Source organism: Diadema antillarum, unplaced genomic scaffold, assembly GCF_040938485.1.
Source record: "Diadema antillarum isolate AM-2024a unplaced genomic scaffold, OU_Dant_1.0 seq00001009_RagTag, whole genome shotgun sequence".
NCBI classification, from domain to species: domain Eukaryota; kingdom Metazoa; phylum Echinodermata; class Echinoidea; order Diadematoida; family Diadematidae; genus Diadema; species Diadema antillarum.
Genome location: NW_027271845.1, coordinates 294,530 through 319,553, shown reverse-complemented (window position 1 = coordinate 319,553; position 25,024 = coordinate 294,530). Strand labels below are relative to the sequence as shown.

The 25,024-nt window shown below is 36.9% G+C and overlaps 1 protein-coding gene across 1 annotated transcript in view; it reads right to left on the bottom strand.

The window, feature by feature from the left end:
• Positions 1-693: 693 nt before the first annotated feature.
• The window catches only part of LOC139742608 (dual specificity mitogen-activated protein kinase kinase 4-like), a 49,476-nt gene continuing 25,145 nt past the window's right edge, over positions 694-25,024 (bottom strand). The window contains exons 3-12 of the mRNA XM_071653134.1: positions 24,425-24,485; positions 17,155-17,268; positions 16,585-16,704; positions 13,282-13,401; positions 12,413-12,464; positions 10,816-10,943; positions 8,159-8,236; positions 3,883-4,031; positions 1,991-2,036; positions 694-1,607 (exon numbers count right to left, since the gene is read on the bottom strand). Of these exons, the coding sequence (XP_071509235.1) occupies positions 1,515-1,607; positions 1,991-2,036; positions 3,883-4,031; positions 8,159-8,236; positions 10,816-10,943; positions 12,413-12,464; positions 13,282-13,401; positions 16,585-16,704; positions 17,155-17,268; positions 24,425-24,485 (961 nt within the window). The 3' untranslated portion in view covers positions 694-1,514. The remainder of the gene's footprint in view (positions 1,608-1,990; positions 2,037-3,882; positions 4,032-8,158; positions 8,237-10,815; positions 10,944-12,412; positions 12,465-13,281; positions 13,402-16,584; positions 16,705-17,154; positions 17,269-24,424; positions 24,486-25,024) is intronic.

Genomic DNA, 25,024 nt, shown 5'->3' with positions numbered 1-25,024 from the left:
TCCAGGCTTTGAGTTCACTTACAGCATTATTTGGCAAGTCAATGTAATGGCATCAGTATCACATGAAATCACAGGGGATACTTTACATTATTGATACCACAGAATTCCACACCTATCTGCAATTAATGTTTATGTAAGTATGCGCATGTATGCTTAAATTATACATTTATATGTAAGTGCATACATACATACATCAATATTTGCATACTTATACCTAAACTTTGTACTGACAATTTCAAAAGTGAAAAGGAGAATAACACCACTTCAAACCTTTTTAAATCCTTGGTGCATTATGATTTCAATGCCCTCAGTCGCGAACTGTAGAGCTTTGGTTGGCCCTCCTACTTTGACTACACATGTTTGCAGCAAAATGATCAAAAATACTTGACTTCATTGTGTACACTAAATGGAAGATCTCTCTGAAAAATCATTCTTTCAGTGAAATAGATTGTAGTCAAAGTTTGCCAACAAATCTGCAACAAAACAATTTTTTACTAAACATCAGCTCAGACAAACAGTAGCTTTGTTAATAGGTGTTTCGGTGTTCACATGCAATTTATCAAGTACGAAGACCACAAATATCATACATGATGGCTGACTAATACTAACTGTATCACACAAGATGTGTTACAAAAATGTCATAAATTACCCACACATACATGTATGTATGTCTGGTATGGGGGGGGGGGGGGGGTGCATAAAGTGGAGAGGCACCCTAGACATTTATCTCTCCAAGTTGGCAAACAGCAGACTGTGCCAAAGTCCTGTTCCATCATGTGCAGCATTACATCAACTCAGCTCGGTATATACACAGTTTGTGTAGTAAAGCTCATTATTAAACTGTCACATACAGAGGGTAGATCAAACCAACTGAACAGGACAGATAATCAGTGCATCTACAATCTCTAAAACTGACTGACAGGATAAGAAAAGAAAAGACCACATGTCTGTCGTAAATCTTTGCTCTTTCTGAATATCAGAAGCTAAGAATCTTAATTTTTGAGAATGTGCACAAATAAGTTGTTTTGCAGATAAAAATCTTGTCCAGACATGATTGACTCCATTAAGAAGGATTTTTACAGATCAAAATATTTCATATGGATTCTCCAACGACACATGTGAGCTTTGCGCATAGGAGAATTACTGTGCATCCACCCCCGCTGGTAAGCATTCTGTACATAGCGGAGGCAAATCTCTGTCAGACTTCACACTCAACCCTCATTAAACAAAAAACACAACAGCATTATCAGGTACATTATCTGTAAGTGAAGAATCAGCCATTCAAAGGCCAGTATTACTGTATTGCAAGAAAATATGAAGAAATGAAGAAAGAAAATGGATGTAACAAAATCACAGGCGGGGAATTCTACTGTTCGAAGGCCAGATCCATTCCAGACCTGTTGACTTTCACTCTTCTTTGATATCATCACAAATTCTCTGGTTCTCATTTGGTTTTTGGTTCCAGTGAGACAAGAGAATGAGAGTCTGATTAACGGCAGATCAGAGAATCTTTCTCAACTGTGTCCATTCATTTCCAGCATAACTTCACCAACATATGTTGCAACGTCGATGTTTGCATTTTCATAATCCTTGATGAATTGGTATTCCTGCAGAGAATGAAAGCAAAATAGAATGGAATAAGATATTTAGTCTGCATCGCAGAAGTAATGGTCGGGATCCTATCAATCAATAAATGTAAACAACAGCTTAGGTCACAAATGATATTGTTAAAAAGGAAAAAAAAAGCACTCTAACCTTGATCAGTTAGTCATGCCAATATTTTATGCCATAACATCACATATGGATGTGTACTGGTAAAACAGAACTATTACTCAAAATCTAAAATGTCAACTTAAGTGTTAACTTCTGTGAAGAGATAATGGCTTATGCAATGAAAAGGAAACAGAGGCACTACAATACAAACTTGAAAGTATTTTAACTTTTTTCACAAAAAGTTTACAATCAAAAGAATGTAAAAATGTAAACTCACCATTAGATTTCGGTACTTTGGTCTGTATTTCTCATCCTTGGTCAGACTGGAAAAAAAAAAAACAAAGACAGGATGAAAGCTTGCGATTGGCATAATATTGTATCACACACCATGCATACACACACAAGCACACAGACACACAAAACATGTGTCATGCATCAGCAAGAATTGTTTTGTCATAACCAGATTCAACGTGAATCCTTGCAGGGTGAACTGTTCAGACAAAACCAGGCAAACACCGAGTCATGTATCCCATGATTACAGTTTTTTTCATTGACCTTTAACCTTGTCTGACTTCATCAATATTCGAACATGACTGTCATCTTTAGCTAATGTATGTGTGGTGTGAGTTTTGTGGTCACAGCTCAAAGTTGTGGAAAGTTACTGAGCACACACAATATATGGCGCTTAAACCACGGGTAGTTTGACATTTGACCTTGTCAGAATTCACCTTCATTCAAATTTGACTGGCATCTTTAGGTTATATATCTGTGTTGTGAATTTGGTGGTCATAGCTCAAATCTGTGGAAATTTATTGAGAGTACACCACAATAGCGTGAGTACAGTGCTTATCAGGGAAAGTTCATTAACAGTTTGACCTTTGACCTTGTGAGCCTTCACCAATATTCGAACTTGAACGGCATCTTTAGGTTATGTACCTGTGGTGTGATTTTGGTGGTCTAGTTCAAAGCAGCGGAAAGTCAGAGAGATTACACCAAATTGTTGACAACACCAACGCAGACGGAAAAATGATGCCTATGTCTTGCCTCCACTATGCAGGCCAAACAAAACTTAACCCTAACTAGGCCAACGTTTCGCGCGATGTATCGCTATCGTGAAAAGCTATCGCCGCAACGTTTCATGACTTTTTTCTTTCGAGTCTCCCGCATCTTTTGACACCAAATTTGCGATGCCCGGGCCCGCGGTTCCGAAGTTGCGCATAAATATGTACATGCATGTCACACCAAAAATTGCTCAAAAACGTGAATTTGTGTACAATTTCAATGCAAACTGTGTTTACAGGGAGCTTTCATAAAAGCATGATTATTTGGGGGTTTTATTGATTAAAATCAATTCATAACATATTTTCTTGTTCGGAACAATGTTGCGGACAAATTTCATCGAAAAAACAATGAAAAACATAAAGTAAAAAAAACAAAGAAATACATAAGAAATTCAAAAAACAATAAAATACTTAAGAATTTTTTTCAAATTTTTTTCTCCTACATTTGCTAAGGGCACTAAAGAGAATATTTACACAAAAAATGTGCCTGTTTTGAGCTTTATTTAGTGATTTATACCAAATTGTCTGATTTCATGCATCATTAAGCATAAATTAGCGTAATTTAGCAAAAATGATAATCTAGAAAAAAATCAACTTCATGGTACTTTAGACTACATCATAGGCAATGTGTGTGCCAAATTTCGTCGCAATCGCGCCATCGACGGCCGAGATCTGGAGGGGGGGCCTGGGAGCCCCCCCCCCACCAGATATACTAGAGACTTCCAGTGAATCTTATTGAAACCCCCCCCCCCCCCCCAAACAAACAAACAAACAAATATTAGTTATTCTCAGTAGAAAAGGAGAGCATATTCCTGAGTGTCATGTGGTTAGTTTTTCTTTTTCTTTTAAACTCTGATGTGTATCAGTGTAAGATTTCACACATCCTGTTGGAAGACGCTACCGGTATTCTTCATGCAAAATTTTATAACATTAGCAAAAGGGATACACACAACCTTTACAATGCACGAAGGCCATCATACACCTACTTATTCTCCAAAGCTACAATTTGTTAATTCATGTGAATGCAAGAAATATCATGTTTTGGGTTTTTCTTCTTGCTTTCTTGATGTTATACTAGAGGATCAAGATGGACTTGGCCGTCTCTTACCACTTGTTCACAAAGTGGACAAAATCTTCTGAGAATGTAAGTCTGCCATTGCTCTTGAGCCGGGGTGGGTCACCCTTCACCACCTGAGAGAGCTGCTCAAAGACACTGTTCCACTTTGGGTACGGAAACTCCCCTGTGGCCACTTCATACTGGGGGAGAAATGAAGAGACATAACGACAGGTACAAAGTATGTTTCTGATACATCCTAATGTAAGTACTAGGAGAGAACAATGTAGGAGGCAAAAATGAAACTATTATGTTTTTCTTGTATATCTTCAAGATTAAAGGGTGTGTACAGTTCTGGTCGAGGTGAGGATTTAGCTTTCAACATTTTGCGAGATATTCAGAAACCACCCTATGAGATGTCAAAGAGCATGCAATTCTAAAAGGTATCAATTGTTTATTTGATGAAAATCGGTTTTGAAATGGCTGAGATATCTAAAAACAAGGTGAAACAAAGAGATGCTAATAAAGTTGTGGCATGTCGCCTTTTATTATTATCACTTTTTTTGGATATCTCAGCCATTGCAAAACCAATTTTCATCAAATCAATGTTGAATCCTTCTTAAAATTACATGCTCTTTCATATTTCATAAGAGGTTTCTCATTACCTCAACCAGTACTGTACAGTCCCTTTAACTGTTTTGCCGATACCCTAGATATTAGTACATGCTTAAATTAATGATAACTTGGCCTAATTCAAACTTCTGCATGCCAAAAATTGCAAAGACCTAAACATGACTAAGTAACCATTATCCATTTACACAAAATTCACAAGCATGTAACTGTATCACTTATACCCTACATTTGGGATATATGTTAAAATTAACAACAATTTGGCTTAATTCAATGATGGCACATGGAATTATCAAAAACTTAAAAAATCCAAACCTTTGGAGTAGATAATCTGATGATACTCAAGCGTCACTGATGTGTTCTATTTTGTGTCAGTCTCTGGATTCATGTAATGTATCCTTAAGGGGTAAATTTCCCTTTCATTGGTGATTGATGATTGCATTAGAAAATTATGGACAAAAGAAAAACAGGAGAATCTTGTAGGCAAACTTTATCATGTGTCCTTTGATGACCATTGACCTAATAGCACATGAACTTGGGCAGTGCCATAATATGAAAGTTCCCTATGTCAAATGCCACAAATCACAAGTATTATACAAATTTAGGTCTGCCTGAAAACCAAAGATGAAATATTCCAATGATACTCATACCATCACATTCTAATTCTATAGCATACTATTACAGCCACTTATTTTACGCACACTGTTCCTGGTTCCAGTCATGTCTGCATTATGCACATCCACAGAATATCCATGGAGGTATCATTGACTGAATTTAAAGTGCAAAACAGATCACTGGAGTAGTACTTGACGTGTCGTATTTAGTACGAAATCAGGCTATCATGACACTTCTGTCACACTGATCATTGTTTCTTGTTTTGTACATATCAGTCATTTAAATGAATATGTACCTACATTAGACTAGAACTATCACTCATTGTGATTAATATACCCCCACCCACAACTGAGGAAATTAGCTCAACCATGATTTTTTTTTTACTTTTTAATGAAAAAAAAAACTAATGCAATGCACTGTCCAACAGTAAATAAATGTATTGCTCACTGTTAGTCAAATGTCCCACATCTCAAGTCAAGTGCTCAAAAACTGAGTGAGCAAGATAAATAAACTGAAGATTTCTATGGTTTTTATTAAAAATTGTATAACCATGGCGCAACACAATGTTGGATATTAAGAAAAAAATGAAGTTTTGCACAACTATATATCATAGCCATCACATGTGCCAAATTTCAAGCCAAATGCTAACAGGATGAGGGGCTTAGTTGAATTCACAATATTAGTGTATCGTTTTCATTCAAAATATACTGTTACCGTGGCAACACATTTTCAACACTGACAAAAGAGTTTTTGCACATCTAGGTAATGTACAGGTAACATGTGCCAAATATGAAGCCAAAATGCTCTAAACATAGAGAGTTAGGATCTAATCGAAATGTTTGTATGATTTTCATTCAAAATGCACTGTTACCATGGCAACACATTGTTCAACAATGATGGAATACAAAGTTTGCATATCTCTGTACTACAATGGTTGCATGTGCCAAATTTCAAGCCAAATGCTCAAAGACTGAGGGAGTTACCTGAATCCAAAATATTTTATATTGATTTTCATTCAAACTATGCTGTTACCATGGCAACACAATGATCAACAATGACGAAAGGTTAAGTTTGCACATCTACCTAACATAGTGGTCAGGTGTGCCAAATTTCAGGCTAAATGCTCAAAGACTGAGGGAGTTGGCGGAATCCACATGCTTTTTGGTAAAAAATGTTGTTACCATGGCAACGCATTGTTCAACAATAATGACAGATTAAGTTTGAACATCTATATGCTATAGTGGTCACCTGTGCCAAATTTTAAGCCAAATGCTTAAAGACTGAGGGAGTTAACTGAATCCAAAATATTTTTGCATGATTTTCATTCAAAATATACTGTTACCATGGCAACACATTGATCAACAATGACCAAAGACAATGTATGCTCATCTACGTACTCTAGTGGTCACATATGCCAAATTTCAAGCTTAATGCTCAAAGACTGAGGTAGTTACCTGAATTCACAATATTTTTGTATGCATTTTAGTGAAAAGCTGCTGTTACCATGGCAACCCATTGTTCACCACTGACAAAAGATTAAGTTTGCACATCTATACACTATAGTGGTTGCATGTGCCAAATTTCAAGCTAAATGCTCAAAGAGTGAGGGATTTAACTGAATCCACAATATTTTTTTTATGATTTTCATTCAAAATATGCCGTTACCATGGCAACGCATTGATCACCACTGACGAAAGATTACCTTTGCACATCTACGTACCGCAGTGGTAATGTGTGCCAAATTCTAGCTAAACGCTTAAAGACTAAAGAAAGTTAGCTGAATCCACAATATTTTTGTATGTTTTTTGGTTTAAAAAAAGCTGTTACCATGGCAACGCATTGTTCATCACTGACGAAAGATTAAGTTTGCACATCTTTATACTACAGTGGTCATGTGTGCCAAATTTCAAGTCAAATGCTCTAAGACTGAGGGAGTTAACTGAATCCACAATATTTTCGTATGACTTTCATTCAAACTATGCTGTTACCATGGCAACACATAGATAAAAAATGACGAAAGAGTAAGTATGCACATCTACATACAATAGTGGTCACATGTGCCAATTTTTAAGCCAAATGCTTGAAAACTGAAGGAGTTAGGCTAATCCACACATTTTTGTATGATTGGTAAAAAAAATTGTTGCCATGGCAACAGATTCATCACCACACACATATGTGTTTTGCACAAATATACATTACATTGATCGTATATCCCAAATTCAAACTGAATTGCTACAAACCTAAGAGATTAGAGCAATCCACAACATTTTGTAAGATTTATATGAAAATCTTCCGTTGCCATGGCAACGCATTATGAAATACTCACGAAAAAGGTCTCTTGCACATCTGCCTGTAATAACGGTCACACATGCCAAATTTGAAGTTGATTGCTCAAAAATTGAGAAAGTTGTTCGATCCACAAGTTTTTATGAAAATATGCCGTTGCCATGGCAACGCATTGTGCGATACTAATGAAAAAGGTGTCTTGCACATCTACCTTTGATAGCAGTCACACATGCCAAATTTGGGGTCAATTGCTCAAAAAATGAGAGAGGAGTTCGATCCACAACATTTTGCTAGATTTTTAAAAAATTTGCCGTTGCCATGGCAACTCATTATGCAATACTAACGAAAAAGGTGTCTTGCACATCTCCCTTTGATAGCAGTCACACATGCTAAATTTGGGGATAATTGCTCAAAAAATGAGAGAGTAGTTCGATCCACAAGTTTTTACGAAAATATGCCGTTTCCATGGCAACGCATTATGCGATACTAACGAAAAAGGTGTCTTGCACATCTACCTTTGATAGCGGTCACACATGCCAAATTTGGGGTCAATTGCTCAAAAAATGAGAGAGGAGTTCGACCCACAAGATTTTGCAACGGACCGACCGCCCGACCGCCCGACCGCCCGCCCGACCGACCGACCGACCGACCGACCGACCGACCGACCGGCCACCCGACCTCAGGATGATTCCTATATACCCCCCCTACACACTATGTGTGGGTGGGGGTATAAAAAGCAGTTTTAGGTATAACAGTGTACTGATGAAGCAAGTCTGATGGAGCCTGTTGGTATGCTTACCATGGTGATTCCAAGGCTCCAGACATCGGACCTGATGTCATAGCCTGGTCTTGACTGGAAAGGGTCTATCCTCTCAGGCTGCAAACATTAAACAGAAATTTCTGGTTGTAAAGCAGCTCACATGGAAATGATAAGCAAGACTTGATCTGAAGGAAGTAGTTGATATTGTAGGCCATGTTCAAGCTTAAAGGGACATTCCAGACGATTTTCATAATTTCACATCATGTTGTACATAAATTGACAACTCCATGTATAGATTTGTGGAATTTATTGTGGTTCTTGAGCAGAGAAACAATACTTTGAAAAAACCTCAACAAATTACACTGAACAAGGATGATGACATAGGAGGTTCACATATTTCAGAAATGTAGCAGTGTAATTCCATTACAATACCGCTTGCTTGAGAGTTCACATGTGTATAATCTATGCATGCCTTCTTCTTTTGTTCTGCTTCCTTGAGCCCCAACTCATGCATTCTTATGGTGACTCTGCCATGTCATCATCCTTGTTTATTGCAATTTGTTCTAAATTTTGACAATACTCTTATTCTTCATCGCAATTATCACAAATTCTGAAACTCTATCCTTAGTATAACTAATTTATAATTGTTCAAATGAAAAAATCTGAAAATCATCCGGAGGTCTCCTTTAAAATTGAATCAAACCATATCAAACCGAAGCATACCATACCATACCTTGCCAGATTGGATAAGGAGCATTCAAGCACACTGTGGAAAAAACGTATCTCATGAGTTTTTTCTGGACTTGACTCAGAGGGGTCACAAGTTTTCTAGCAACAGGGTCATGCACCTTGCACACTTACGATACATACAGGTGTCCCAAACAAAGATAACCAACTCATTGCATTATGACGTTGTGCATGTTATGCGCATTCTTCTCGTGCCAAATTCTGATTCAGTACACTTTTGTACACTTTGCATTCAAACGCTCTCTGGCATGGTACAGGACATTGCATTACGCTTTTGGAGCACAAATGGGAAGTGTTCCACTTTTTGGCTCTGTATGATACAGTACGGTACACTTTGGGAGCATTTGAGCACTCAAATGCACATGACTACTTATGGATGTACATGACAGAACAGCATGCTCACATATAATATCTAAAATTATACAAATTTGTCTTCACTTCTTGTCATTCTTCCATAGATACATGCAAGATACTGGTTTGCTTACACCATCAGTTGAATGGCAGTTTTTCTTTTCATAACATGGCAACAACCAATCCAATGGCACAGTGGCAAACAATCAATTTTAGGGGGAAAAAATCTGACATACAAGTCATCAGGGAAGCTGAGGTCAGTGCTGTATTCCACACATGGCTGCCTTCTAATCATGATTGATACCAGCACATTATGTAAGTTCATTACATCACATCACACATTGAAAAGCCATGTTACATTTCTGTGTGCACTAGCACAGACTGAATGCACACAAACACTAGTGTATTCAATGTTACAGCAGAAGTCAGTCATCTCATCTTACTGGAGTGGCACTGGAAATTGATGCAGAGTATGTTGAGTGAAATGTGATTGACTGATACCCAAATTCATATATGGATTGAATGAATGCAGTAATAATAGTATAACACACCAGTGAAGTTTAGACAAAATTGGTTAAGTCATTCAAAAGTTATAAATCTTTTAAAGTTTTGGTGCAGCCATTGCTGAATGAGGAAACTAATACAGTTTGAGATGTCACTGTAGGACAACTATATATAATATTTAAAAAAAATATTAAGAGATTCCCATAAAATTTCATTTTTAAGTGCACATTTCCTCAACTTCTTACTGCCAAATCGTCGCTGGGGTGATAAGACCTTGTATCTGCAATTTTGGTAAAAATATGTTTTTTGGATTAATGGTCAAATAATGGGTTAAGTGATGTCCTGTCCAAATCCCAACTGTCTTACTCCAAAAATGAAGCCACCACGGCATGTCAAAGGAAAGGCTATCCCATTTGCCACAGTGCTTTGGCCGCCATGTTTTTTGGCTCTCCTGAACATTTGACGTTTTGTAGATACGAGGTCTTATCGCCCCAGCGACGAAATACTAAGGGGAATATCCCCTGCTCTCTAAAAGAGATAAGTTCTTTCGCTCTTTCGTTATGCTAGAAAAATGAAAATGTGCTGAATTCTCTAATTATTTTCTTTATATTGTTGTTCTGCAGTGACATCAGGAACTGTTGTAGTCTTCTCATCCAGCAATGTGGACACGGAAACTTTTAAAATTTGAATATTTTTAACAGAATGGCCGAAAATAGGTTGCATTGGTAGAGGTCAGTGTTCTCCAAACAATTTCTATGCACATAATGATTCATATGGCATAATGTCACCACCTCATTTTTTTCTTTTTTTTAATGTATTACTGATGACCTCAAGGACAGAGTCTCCAATCTGTGACAAGACTAAACAAGGGAAGGGTAAAATGTGCTCTGGCTATTTAATATGAATTACACAAACGAATAATTGCCCTATTCTTCATGACATGTGTCTCTGCCTATGTAGAACAAAAAAACAACAAAAAACCAAAAACAACAACAACAACAACAACAAAAACAGTGCTCCTCCTGCCCTGGCCAGAGTCTTAGAATCAAGGTAAGACTTGAGAACACCACACTGAGTGACAAGTGAATACTTACTGCCATGTATGGTTTGCATCCTGCATCCATTGTCCTTGCTATTGAGTCCACCAGCTGACCACTGATCCCAAAGTCACATAGCTTTATGTTGCCCTTTCCATCCAGTAATATATTTGAGGGCTTTACATCTAATATGTGGGGGTAAGTAAAGAAGCGAAAGACATACAGAGATCATTTTGCTCAGAACAGTAAAAATACATCATTGATGATTTTAAACATCTAGAAAGGTTTCTTGCAATTCCTTTAAACATATGTAGCATTGTCATCAAAATTTAGAGGTCTTCTCTGATCTGAGATGCTTAGTTTGAATACATAAAGATCCAAATTTGCATTCATCTTCTTTGGACTTTCCCAGAAAGTTTGAAATGTTCACATCACTTTAAGCAAACAATTATGAGCCCGAGGACTGCTAAAAAAGTGCATGCACTTATTACTTCTCGTTTGGATTTCTGTAATGGTCTACTGTATAACACATCAAAATCACAACTAGACCGCCTTCAAAAGCTTCAAAATAATGCTGCCCGTTTAGTTTTATTGTCATCTACAAGAAAACATGTAACACCCTTACTTATCTCTCTACACTGGCTGCCCATTCGTTATCGAATCATGTTCAAGTTGCTGCTATTTGTTTTTCATTCATTACATGGAACTGCTCCTCACTACAACTGTAGTGCGATTACCCCTTACAATCCTTCTAGGCACCTTAGGTCTTCAAACTCATCTCTACTTGCCATACCACAAACTCATAATTCTTGAGGTGATCGATCATTTCTGTATGCTGGCCCATTCCCATGGAATAGACTCCCACAAAACATTCGTAATCTGTCCTCTCTATGTGAGTTTAAGAGCTCACTTAAAACCTGGTTATTTAGACAAGCTTTTTTGTAAACATTTCCTTTATTCCTTTTCTCATACCTCCTTTTCACTGGTTTTTCCTCTCTGCCTCTCTTTCTTGCGCCATGAGCATCTATTCATGATGGATACCCGCGCATTACAAGTGTTCATATTACTATTATTATTTATTCACTTCAAAGTGTTATGGTATAGATGATAGAATGGAACAGGAGGAATACTACACATGTAGTGTATCTGTAGCAAGCATGTTTTTCTTTCCTAATGTCACTAGTCTAAATGCTGCAGTTTGTCAACTCGTCTTGTAACAAACACACTTTTACCTTACCAACTTCTATGACAAATCAGAATTCCCAGGCCAGAGATCACACCTACTAAAAGATATTCCAACTGCATTATAAAAAAAGAACCAAAAAAAAAAAAAAAAAAAAAAGGAAGAAAAAGGAAGGAGCAGCATGGGAACTTCTTACTGCCAAAGTCAGGGAGATTCACGTAAAAAATCAATACATACAATAACTAAAAGGATAGTTATGAATGCTTGTTTGCACTTTTTTCGTTTTCATTCTTTCTTTTTTTTCTCCTGCACGTACCCTTTCAAAGGCACATTTTAAACACCATGATATTGTAATGCAAATGGCAGAGGATGCATCCTGTCTGCCAATACTCAAACTAATCCTTCTCAAAATTGTTCCCTCCACCCTTTCACGAGTTAGGACAAGCAATCTCACCAGAGCTTTAGTCTTACCTCTGTGGATAATCTTTAGTGTTTCTTTGAGGTAATTGAGAGCTTTTACTGTCTGTAGACAAAAAAACAAACATGGAAAATCGCAATGACTTCACAATGAGCGGGATGAAAACAGTTTCAATATCTGACAAACATATGTAGTAGTTTGGACCACATCTCCATTTGTTCCTAGACGGAGATGTAGAAAGAATGGGAAAGATGTCTCTGCATTCAAGATAAACAGTATGATGGATATGCTTCACAAAAAACCCTATTTGTAATGACTACAAAAATTAAAAAAACAAACAAAAACATTTTCATTTTTGACAGAATATGAGATGAAGTTTTGATAAATCAGCAATGATGTCATTCAGCTGTGTCCACATCCATCAGGACAGAATTCTATTTTTTGTACCCTTTAATCACAAAACATATCACAAACAGAGTGGACTTTCTTGGTTAAATAAAGAAAGATGATACACTTGCTCTCATAGGTCTTGTCAGATTTAAAATTTGAAATACATAGTATCTGAACACCACAGTAGACACACTGAGGACCAAAACAGTAGTTCTGCATACCTGGTCTTCATGGAAAGTGCTTGTATGACTGCAGTTTAGTGCCCCATCAGAATTTAAAAAAAGAAAGAAAAAAGACTCGCTGGAACCTACAAGGACTGACTTGAATTTGAATGGCATCATTCTTGTTCAAAACTTCATGCTCATATAACATTTTCATGTATTAACCATAAAATGCATATCATTCCCCTGTTGATGAAAAAGTTTACATAGTACTGACAATACAAGGCAATGGCGGTTTCACTGCAACACATGCTTTCTAGAAGTAAATACCCTAGATTCCAGCATCAGCAAATGGATGGTGCTTCACTTACCGCAAAGGCAATTTTTCCTAAGATGTGTTCAGGTATCCGACTGTTTTGAACTTCCGTGACAAAGCGATAGAATTTGTCTAGTGAGGTATCCATGAGCTCCATACAGATCCAACAGTCTCCCTGCATGTCCACAGAAAAAAAACAACAACCAGAATTCAAAGAGCTGTTATAGTTCCCTGTAAGAATGGGTGCATGGACGTCAATACATCGGAAAGGGGGGGGGGGGGGGGGGAAGAGGGGTTTTTAATATGTAGGCACCAGGAATAGTCAAACTCTACCTACCCCCACCCCAATACCTATAGAAATACTATTAGCCCTAAACTTTAATAAATACATTTTTTTTTTTAAATCAAAACACCTGACATACATGTATACATGTATACCTTGCCACATCTCCCAAACTGAAGATGATTAGTTTGACAGGTTTCCCTTGAAGAAAGGTTTAAACAACAATACTTTGTTTCTGGATGAAAGGAGAAGTTCCATCAAACTTGAAACTATATGAGCACTACACTGAATGTACACTCGCAAAAAAAGAAAGTGAACACTTATTGAAGTTTATATTTCTCATAAAATATTTGTCTAAAAGTTAAAGTATTATATACCATATGAAAAGTAATTAAATTGGCTATCAACCTGGTAGGTCAATGAAAAGGTAAACTTCACGCATGAGTGAACACCTTCATTTTTCTTTTCAAAGGCACAAAGGTTAAAATTGCCAGAATTAGCAAGCTGTAATTCATGCGTGCTCTTCATAAGCGCTTTTCCATGTAACAATAAGAGAAAAAAAAGACAAATTTAATGCAATAAAAGATATGAATTAAGTTGCAAAAAATAAAGCTATGAAGTTAATCTTTGAAGCCTAAAAGCTCAATCAAGGCTAAAAAGAGAATGGAGGAAAATGAAGAATCTTCTGTCAAATCCAGATTTTAAAAAAATGAGAGAAAAAACAATAAAAACAAAAATGGTAGGAATTTGAATTGATTTCTCATATCAAAAATTGTAAATAATATTGACTCTTGAATTTGCATCTTGAATTAAATTACTAAATTAAAAGAATGAAATAAATATATTCTGTGTATTAAATCATCTTTATTCCCTAAATACTCCCTATGTCATTTGACATTTGAGTTCACAGAAAATTCTTATTTTTCCCCTATAGTTTCCAATTTTGCTTTTGTTTGAGATTATACAGAAATAAAGAGATCGAAAACTTATATTTGCTATTTCATTTATGTCTTTCATTGTGTTAAACCGGTCATTTGTTATCATTGCTGTCTTAAGGGGTATTTCCTAATGAAAGACAACATGTCATTTTTGCAATTTTTACTTAGAGTGTTTTGGAGAATAAAAAGAAAGTGTTCACTCGCACGTAAAGTTTCCCTTTATATTGACCCACTAGTTTGATAGCCACTTAATCAGCCTTAATATGGTATATTTCATGTTGATTTTCATCATAATCTTCCATGAAAAATATGAACTAAAAAAGTTTACTTTCTTCTTTCTTTTTGCTGCGTGTAGAAAGAAGAATGAGCGCAATGAAAGTTTGAAGAAAATCAGATATGCTACTCAAAAGTCAAGAATTTCTAAAGTTTGGGTTAATTGCATGTTCCCCCATATCTGGGGGAAACCATATTGTGCTCCCCCCAAACATTGTTACAAAAATACAATTTCGCATAAAGAAAAACACATAACACACACACACACACACACACACACACACACACAAACTTTCTTGGTTGCCAAAAGAGCACATGACTTAGCTCTCCTACAAGGTATGGAAAAAAACTTTGTTGAGGAAATGAAGTTCATTTAAAAAAAAAAAAAAAAACTTGTGAGATTTCATTTTCATACCATCATTGTACCATATCAACATTACAAATGAATTGCATTTATAGAGGTCAACACAAGGCATTGAGCAAAACTTTTCAATGTATAGTTTTATATTCCTAAAACTGCTTCCGCATATTTCACTACTGTAAAACCAGAAACATATGCAGTGTGAAATGGCCTTTTTGCGGCAATGAAACTTTCAAGAAATACTCCTGGCTTTCCATGCATTGTGCAGACAAAAACTTTTGCATGCATTTACTTCCACAAATTTTGGTTCCTTGCAAAATTTAAAAAGTTTCATACATGTGAATATTTCTGGTTGTACAGTGATCCTCCTGTATTCTTTGAATCCACATATGAGTTTAGGGAAATATCCCCTTCAGAAAGAATCAAATACATGTAGGATTGTCGACCTTCAATAGAAAAAAAAAAGACATTTTCAATGACAGTCCATTATCTGCACTGAAAAAACAAGGCAAGTGCCAAATTGTGTCTCGCCCATTCGCGTACAAGAAATTAGTATTTTTCTAATTCCCAGAAGTTTATTGACCCGCCTATGACCTTTGACCTTGTGGTAACCTTCAACTCCCCAAGGGACATTTACCATCCAAGTTTGGTCACAAACAGAGAAAGGGATCAAAAGTTCTGAGCCATAATCGAAACGTGCCATAAAAACTTAATGGGCCCTAAAAATTTGTTGACCCCTGTATGTGACCTTTGACCTTGTGATGACCTTTACCTCCCCAAGGGACATCTACCGTCCAAGTTTGGTCACAAATAGACAAAGGGATCAAAAGTTATGAGCCATAATCAAAACACGCCATAAAAACTTAACATTGGGCCCTAAAAGTTCGTTGACCCCTGTCTGTGACCTTTGACCTTGTGGTAACCTTCAACTTCCCAAGGGACATCTACCATCTAAGTTTGGTCACAAACAGACAGATACATCAAAAGTTACGAGCCATAAACTAAACGCGCCCTAAAAACTTAACATTGGGCCCTAAAGTTCATTGACCTCTGCCTGTGACCTTTGACCTTGAGGTGCCCTTCATGTTTGGTATAATGTGTAACTTTGTATAACCACTTTTCCCTCCATGTAGCATTGAAATTGAAATACTCAGTAGAGAGTTATTCAAGTTTTTGTAGCGTTACGGACAGACGCCGCAGGCGATCCCTTAGTCTCTCCAAACCTCCAGTGGGCTCGACAAAAATGACAGCTCGACTTTCACTTTCCCTGACCATGTATTCCTCACCAGGAAAATTACTTACCATAATCAACACCAATCAGCAACAATGAGACAGGCAAGGAAGTACTGATGCATTACTAGACCAATTAAAGAAACATAAAGACCTTTCTTGTGCTTTCAGGTACACAGACATGTAACATAAGTTCACTATATCTCGCCTTAGTTCTTGTAATGCTCACAGCTTTCCCTCTCCATTCTAACAACCATGTTACTTTGCACGTACCTCTTTGAAGAGTGCTCCAAAAAATTTGATGATGTACTCGCAGTTGGCACTTCGCTTGACAACATCTAAGTCCATGAGGAGTTGCTTTTGGTCTTTTTCATCCACCGTGGACCGTATCCTCTGTTGGCAACAAATATCACGTAGAACATTATAGCAATAGTCTTTGACTTTATGACCATTACTCCCTTAGGCAAAGTAAGTTGAATCTACCATGACACAGTCCATTAGGATGGGGATTGCTAAGAATGAACCTCACAGTTGTATACAGTTAATACCTTTATGTGACAAAACATTGAGATTTCCTAGTCAAACTCTCATGAGGCAAAACAACCAAACAAAAACCAATCTTAGACTAAACTTGGCATCTTTGACTGTATATTAGCAATCTGATATGACAACAATGAAATGAACGCACAAATAGAAAAGTAAATTTATCTTTCATGGATAGACAAAATATACAAGAAATCAAGGGCTAGGGCAGGAAAAGTTCATGTATCAGTCACTTTAGTATTTTGTGATACGATTCATGTATCATACAAGATTCCATCTAAAATTCAAAAGAAATCTTACCTTGACAGCCATGATGCTCTGGCTCTGCCGATGCCACATTTTGTTGACTGAGCCAAAAGCACCCCGCCCTATCTCTCCCCTGTCCTCTAGATCTTCTGATGTGAACTCATACGTCTGCAATACATAAAGTGGACCAGGTGTAGGCTTTGAAAGCTGACTTTCAGAAAAATATTCATAAACATAAGAAACATAAGAAACAATATGGTGGAAGTGTCAGTACTGTCAGACAGTAAATTTAGTGAAAAGTTGGAAATCTAACACATTTCCATGAAAATCTGATATCAGCCAAAACTAATAACAGAAAGAAAATGGCACTAAAGATCATCACATTAAGATATAGCTAAAAGACATCCTTGCTTGGTTTAATGACAAGCAAATATTTGATGCAAAAGATATAATCTACTGTGTTTTAATTTCATTTCAGGCTTAAACAGGCTTGAGAGACATTTTCTGTACACGTATGCTCCTCATCCATAAAGCTTGGAATGAGGCATCTTCAAGCAAACAGGAAATAAATACATGAATGCAAAATTACACTGAGACATACAACAATATGCATCTACCCAACATGCGCTCACTCGCAATAATGGATGTGAAAATGTGTCCTGCATATCATCTAATGCTGTCACTGTTATTTCCATTAAAGATAACCAGATAACCAACATCATGTATATTTTGATAGCTTTCTTTGTACATTCTTACTGTCATCTTTTGCTTTGTATCATCTTGACTGTACAAACATCAATTTCAAATTGTGATGAAAATGACACAAAAGAGCAAATGGCAGCCATCGCCTCAACAGTTTGCAGGGGCAGCTGTGGAGACCATGCAGCCTGTGTGTGCCAGCAAGCCGACACTGTCAAAAACCATCCTTGGCTGGATGAGTCACAGCCCAATCATGATGACGAAGAGGACAAATGCATCCAGCAGGGGGAATTACTTGTTACACTCATGGATGATCCCCACAGTGAGAGAGGGGGGAAGACAAGATCAAGTTCACTGACATTATTTCTCAGTTTAGTGCTCGTTTCCCATCATGAATGAAACTGCCATTGATGTTGTCTTAAAGGTACATCTTATCTGCTCCTTTCTTTGACATTGATTTCTTTTTGTCACACAGTGTAGTTTAAGAGAGACATAAAATCAGGTACATGTAACTGCTCTCTGGAATTTTCAAAGCTTGTTTTACTTCAGTATAAAATGACATACAGTTAATAGATAACACAGGGCTCGGCACTACCATTTTTCTTTGGTGGCCCATTTAGGACCCTAAAATCTTAAATCTTAGTGGCCTGAACAAAAAATGTTTTGGCCCAAAATAAAAGGAAACATAACGATCCATTTTGAAACTTAGTTGCCCTATTTGGCCTCCAGATGATAACTTTTTTTGAAATTTTGTGGCCCAACATCAATTTTTAGTGGCCCCTGGTGGTACCATGCCATTGATAACGTTTGGCCCAGGATAAAAACACAAACCAGAGACCCCATTTCATCCAGCAAAGTCACCCAATATAACACCTTTTCCTGCACTGATATTTGTACATCTCAGCAAGATGTTACATGTGCCATGTTCTGCATTGTTTGCATTAAACAGTCTATGCCATGACCATTTATCATACAAGAATGGGTCTGCTTGGTTTCATTTCCTGTACAATCAATCAAAACCATACAAGTGGACAGTGAGTGCACATCTTAAGTACATGGTGGAGATTTCTAAAGTAAAACTACAAGAGCTATCTGTGTCACATACAATGAAATAGTGACATACAGCAGACATTTTTGCTTTCATGATTTTTCGCTTTGCCTGATACATATATGTTCATGTGGTAAGAATAAAGACAGCTGTGGAAAGAGCATCAGCACTTCTGCAAAAATTTGGGAATTGATTGGTAATCTTGTGCAGACACTACTTAATACAATAAAAAAAAAAGACAATGATGTATTTCTGTGTCATTGCCCTGTGATTGTCAGATCTAGTTTAGCAGATGGGTGTTTGCCAGCACCATATGAGCATTATTTGTTGTACCGCTACCAGATTATCATACATGTCAAATCAAACAAGAAGCCTGTTTTTGTTCAAATGACTCTCCCAAATGCAACATGTTTAGTAATGCACAGCTATCAACTTTATCAATGAGTCAATGTCATATGATACATTTTGTATAATGCAGTGCGCTAGTACCCTGGAAATTCTGCACAATTCACATGATCAGTACTCTTCCACCTTGGTATGACTCACTGATAGAGAATGTACATTGTGTGCTTAGCAGCTGACTTTGGCAAAGTGTCAAAATCTAAATGACAAAGATGATTTGGTTGAAAGAATGTAAACTACATGTATACTTGTGCATTTTAATCAATGTTCGTGAATTTCTCATGAGGGTGAAGGGCCCTAGCTTTGGCATATAAAATGTGTTACATCCATTTACCCCGCCCTTCTTGGCACAGTATTTGGTAAAGAGGCACATTGAATCTTTATAATTTTTAAAATTATGTCACTCAATTCAGTCTAGGACAGTGATTCTATCCGGTAGCAATGCTACTACACATTTTGTACACTTGAAAATAAATGATAACAGATGAATACAATTCTAACATTTTCAGTATTAAAGGATGTCAACCCATCAACTGAAATCCCAGCTCCATAGCTCCATGAGATCAATATGAAATTAAATGTGACAAAAAATGAGGGTATATCAAATCATCAGTGATAGTGTGATCGCGAAGTACTGATTTTACCCCACGATGCCTGTGGATTAACACTATCGTATTACTGGTAAAAACTTGAAGATCTATACATGTTACCTGAAGAGCTGACTGTTGAGCAGTGTCCTCTGCAATATTCAAGCAATACTGATTGTCATTCCTGATCTCTCTGAAATATTTAGTACACATCACAGTCCTTGCCCATTCCCATCCCTCCCCTCCTCTCTCCCAAAGTTGATCGAGTCTATGATGAGGTGGGTAGGCAATCAAACTACCATTCTCCAGTCAAATGGCTAGCTGGTGAGATGGGGAAGATGCTTAGTCATCCATCTTTGGCCTCATTGGAAACACCTCATTACAGTTCTGTGTTCCTCAGCAGCTCATCGTCTGGGCATTTTACAATTAGTAGCATGAAACTGACAAGAATTAATGTATGCAAATTTGCATTACCTGAATTTGAATCCCTGTCTCTCACAAGCCAGATTCCAAACATTTCAGATGCAAGGCTAACAAGAAAAAATTGATAATTTTCTTTGTTGTTGTTGTTTTTTCCCTTCAGGTATGGTAGCCCAGTTCTATTAACCTGCTCAAGACATATACTAGGAACCTGAGGTATTGATGATCTTAATGTCCTTTAATGTAATTACAACATTGAAGCTCCTATAGTTGTGGGCTCAGTCTAACCAGCCAGCATACTCAGTTTGACCCTAACCTGCATCTAATACATAAATACTTCTCTGTCCCCTTACACGTCATGCAAACACAGGCATTCATACATGCACGCACACACACACACACCCTCTTGACCTAGATACTGGGGACTTTGCGAATTTAATCAGCAAAATTTATGCTTCATGCCTAAATGCCACTTAATAGAGAATGTCAGGGTGGCACATCTCAAATACACACAAGAAGTATCTTCGAGACAGCATAGCCCCTGTAGCCAGCCTAGTAATGCTCATTCTGCGTCAATATTGGGAGAAATACTCACTCCACCGAAGAAAATAGATGCTCTGTATCACTGATCAATTTGTAGACAATGAAAATATTACCACGTATGCTCAACACCCCTCTCATTCGCAAAGTGAATTTTTCTTGGAAACAAGCTGGGAGCATACATTATGGTCTCCTGACATGCAATGTGAATATCATACATATCAGGTAAACATGGAATTTCATCACTACATGGCTTCACCATTTTACTTCATATTTTAGGTACTTAACAATAAATTAATGTACACTTTGTGTAGCATGCTCAGCTTGAGAGGTAAAGCCAATCCACAGGGAGGCTCTGTAATCACTTGTGGGTAATTAATAAATCTATGATATCCTAGCCAAACACGGAAAATAGTTTTGAACAAGGAAATGTAGAAATTACGCGGTGCGTAATATATGTCCCCGCCGGAAGAAGCATTTAGTAGCAAAATGTACAATATAGGTAAAAAGATCAAGGTCAAAGGTCAAAGAAGTCAAAGGTTAAAATTCTATGTAGAAGTTTTGAAGCCCTCACCTAGTGCCATCACATAAAGCAAACGGAATCGAAATCGGGTTAGAAATGGCGAAGGAGTAGCATTTTGTAGCCAATGTACAATGAAGGTAAAAAATCAAGGTCAAAGGTCAAAGAAGTCAAAGGTCAAAATTTTGTGTAGAAGTTTTGAAGCCCTCACCTAGTGCCATCACATAAAGCAAACGGAATCGAAATCGGGTTAGAAATGGCAAAGGAGTAGTATTTGGTAGCAAAATGTACAATACAGGTCAAAATCAAGGTCAGAGGTCAAAGAAGTCAAAGGTCAAAATTCTGTGTAGAAGTTTTGAAGCCCTCACCTAGTGCCATCACTTAAAGCAAACGGAATTGAAATCGGGTTACAAATGACGAAGGAGTAGCATTTTGTAGCAAAATGTACAATATAGGTCAAAAATCAAGGTCAAAGGTCAAAGAAGTCAAAGGTCAAAATTCTGTGTAAAAGTTTTGAAGCCCTCACCTAGTGCCATCACATAGAGCAAACGGAATCGAAATCGGGTTAGAAATGGCGAAGGAGTAGCATTTTGTAGGCAATGTACAATATAGGTCAAAAATCAAGGTCAAAGGTCAAAGAAGTCAAAGGTCAAAATTCTGTGTAGAAGTTTTGAAGCCCTCACCTAGTGCCATCATATAAAGCAAACGGAATCAAAATTGGGTTGGAAATGGCGAAGGAGTAGCATTTTGAAGCAAAATGTACAATATAGGTCAAAGGTCAAGGTCAAAGGTCACAACTGAAATTCTGTATACAAGTTTCACAGCTCCCATGTAGTGCTATCATATAAAGCAAACAGAATCAAAATCGGGTTAGAAATGGCGAAGGAGTAGCATTTTGAACATTTTGATCACACATGGACGCACGGACGGACGGACAGACGGACAGACGGACACACACACGTACGGAGCCCGTTTCATAGTCCCCTGCTCGAACTCGTTCGGCGGGGACAAAAAATGACATAAAACCGAAGAAAAGTATCAACTCAGTAAAAATCAAACAAATCAAGTTTCAAGACTGCTATTATCACATGACTCATCAATAAGTCAAAAATGTTATATCCAGTGGGCATAATTATGCCCGGGCCACTAGTATAATAAAGCTCTTTCATTACTCTTTTCTTTCTTTTGCAATTGAAATTTTACTGATTTAGCATTTTTTTCTTCAAAAAGGTATTTTCTCAGACTTTGCCAAATAGACACACCATGGAAATAATTTCCTTACACATCTGAGGCAAGTACAAGTTCAATTTATACTCTTTTAACCTGCTCAAGTACATGTCTACACTGTACTCAAAGATAAAAAGGGATGACCATGGGCACAAAAGACACCCAAATTTCAAAGTTTCACATCCCAAATATAGGCACAAATGTAAATGTTAAGAAAAAATACAAACGTAACAATCGGGTTTTCTATGCATACAGGGCTACTTGAAAGTTGTCCGCAAACCAATATGGGCATAAATTCTACTGGTTTTCTCAGAAGCCTCTATCTGTTTACATCAGGTTTTTATGTGAAAATGAGGCCCAATGATGTAAATTCTCCTTCAAACATATGTTACCCTATACCAAAAGGAGCAGAAATCCCCACGGCTCCTCAGACTCCCTGCAGCCAGATGATTGATTAATTCCTCCACTGCTAGGAACCAATATAGGCAAGCTATGTCTTCCCACACAAAGTTTTTACTCTCTGCTTCACAGGGAACCCTTTCATGTATCAATACATGTGCATATCTAAATCTTTCATGGGGTGTTAGCTCCGAACACAGAATGGTAGCATGAAATACACTATTGCAGTGTAGACAAGATGTTATATTCATGAAGTCTACTTCACTAACACTTTCATAAGCTTAAAATAGATGAAAAGAAAATGGTGCCACATTTTTTCACAGCTGATTGTCAAATATGCTTTAAAAAAATCCACAGAAAACAGGCACACTCAGTAACAGTTTACATCTGGGAAATAGAATCTTGCTTTTTTGTCTAAATTACTGTAACGTTTTATTTTGTATTCCTTTGTTATTCTGAATGTGAAATCTTACAAAATGGAAAAAATAATATCAGCATGAAAATATTCATATACATTGAAACATTACCTCATTTCACATACTTCATATATTTTTTCTGTTGTCCTCTGACTATAGTATTCTGGACTTCATGTAGTCCTCATGTATTTTTTTTTTCAGCTCACAAAAAAATAACAACTGCTTTGTCAATGTTTTGTACTGTTTACGAATGTACATATATGCGTTTGGCAATAACTTAAAACATTTATATCAAGCAATCAGGTATATCTGTGGGGATCATTTCAAAGTGGTCCATAGGTTTGTCTAGCATGTTATGATATCAATACATAACATTTCTAATACACATATAACATTTTTCCAAAGGATTACCAATTGGCCCTCTATATTTTTCTCCAAGTATCTTTTTGAATTTGACATGAATACATGTATTTGTCCTCCTTGAATTAATACGGTCACATACACACACGTACACACACAAAAAAAACACAAAAAATAGAGAGAAATAAATATCAAGTTTTGCTCTCTTCATGATAGTGAGTAAAAATTCTCAGAAACTATATCTACATGCCTGACTTATATATATAAAACATTCGAGTAATGACATGTAAGTACATCCCTCATTTTTCTGGAAAACCATGTTGAAAGTTTCAAAGACTAAAAATTAAACTACAATGTGCTCACTAAAAAGTTTAAAAAGGTAATATAGTCATATATATTCCATTTCTTTTTCCTTTTTTTTAGATAAAAAACAATACAAATCATACTAAACAATGGACAGCATTACAGCCATAACCACAGAATGGCAACTTGCGCTTCTCATCACAGCTCTGTACTTTCGTTTGGTTTGTGTGTTTGATTAATTGACTGATTTGTCAAAAACAAATTTTGTAAGTACAAAGTGTGCACATATACAGGACTGGAACGTGAACACGATGCACTGCTATCAAATGCACCAGTTTGTTAACAGAGCCCTTCTTCACTGATTTATGAGGTCTGGGTGTGTCCACTGACTTCAATGGCTTACCTCATCTGGTGAGATGCTGAGCTTGCCAATAGACTCCATACTGCGTGACCTCATAGAATTTCTATGGATGAGAGAGATAGAGGGGAAGAGATAGGGAAAATAGACAGTCTGGCATCCTTCACATCTACAGAAAATTTATGGAAATTTAAGTATATGACATGTCACACTCTAAATGGCATTTTTCCACACCTGCATAATAAAAACTACTACACACCTCTGCAGTCATAAATTCTCATGTGTACACACAATCAGATAGGAAAAGGACCAATCTATCCTATTATGCACTACCAACATCAATTCTATACACACAGTGTACAACAATTAAAAAAACAAAACATGTATCATACCAAAATATTTCCTTTTTCCAAACAGTCATCTTGGCATCACATTCTCATTTAATATCTGAATTCTACATAATGATTCCTCCCTGACATTTGAGGTTGGACAACCTAGAGGGCAGTTGTCTTATAGCTAAATATATGCTCTAAGTTGCTTAAAGTGAAAACTAAGTTTCGGTAAGTGCTTGAGAACCCGTCTAGCATAATTTCATTTTTGCTTGCAATATATCGAAAGAGTCCACTAAGAAACTTACCTGGCTGA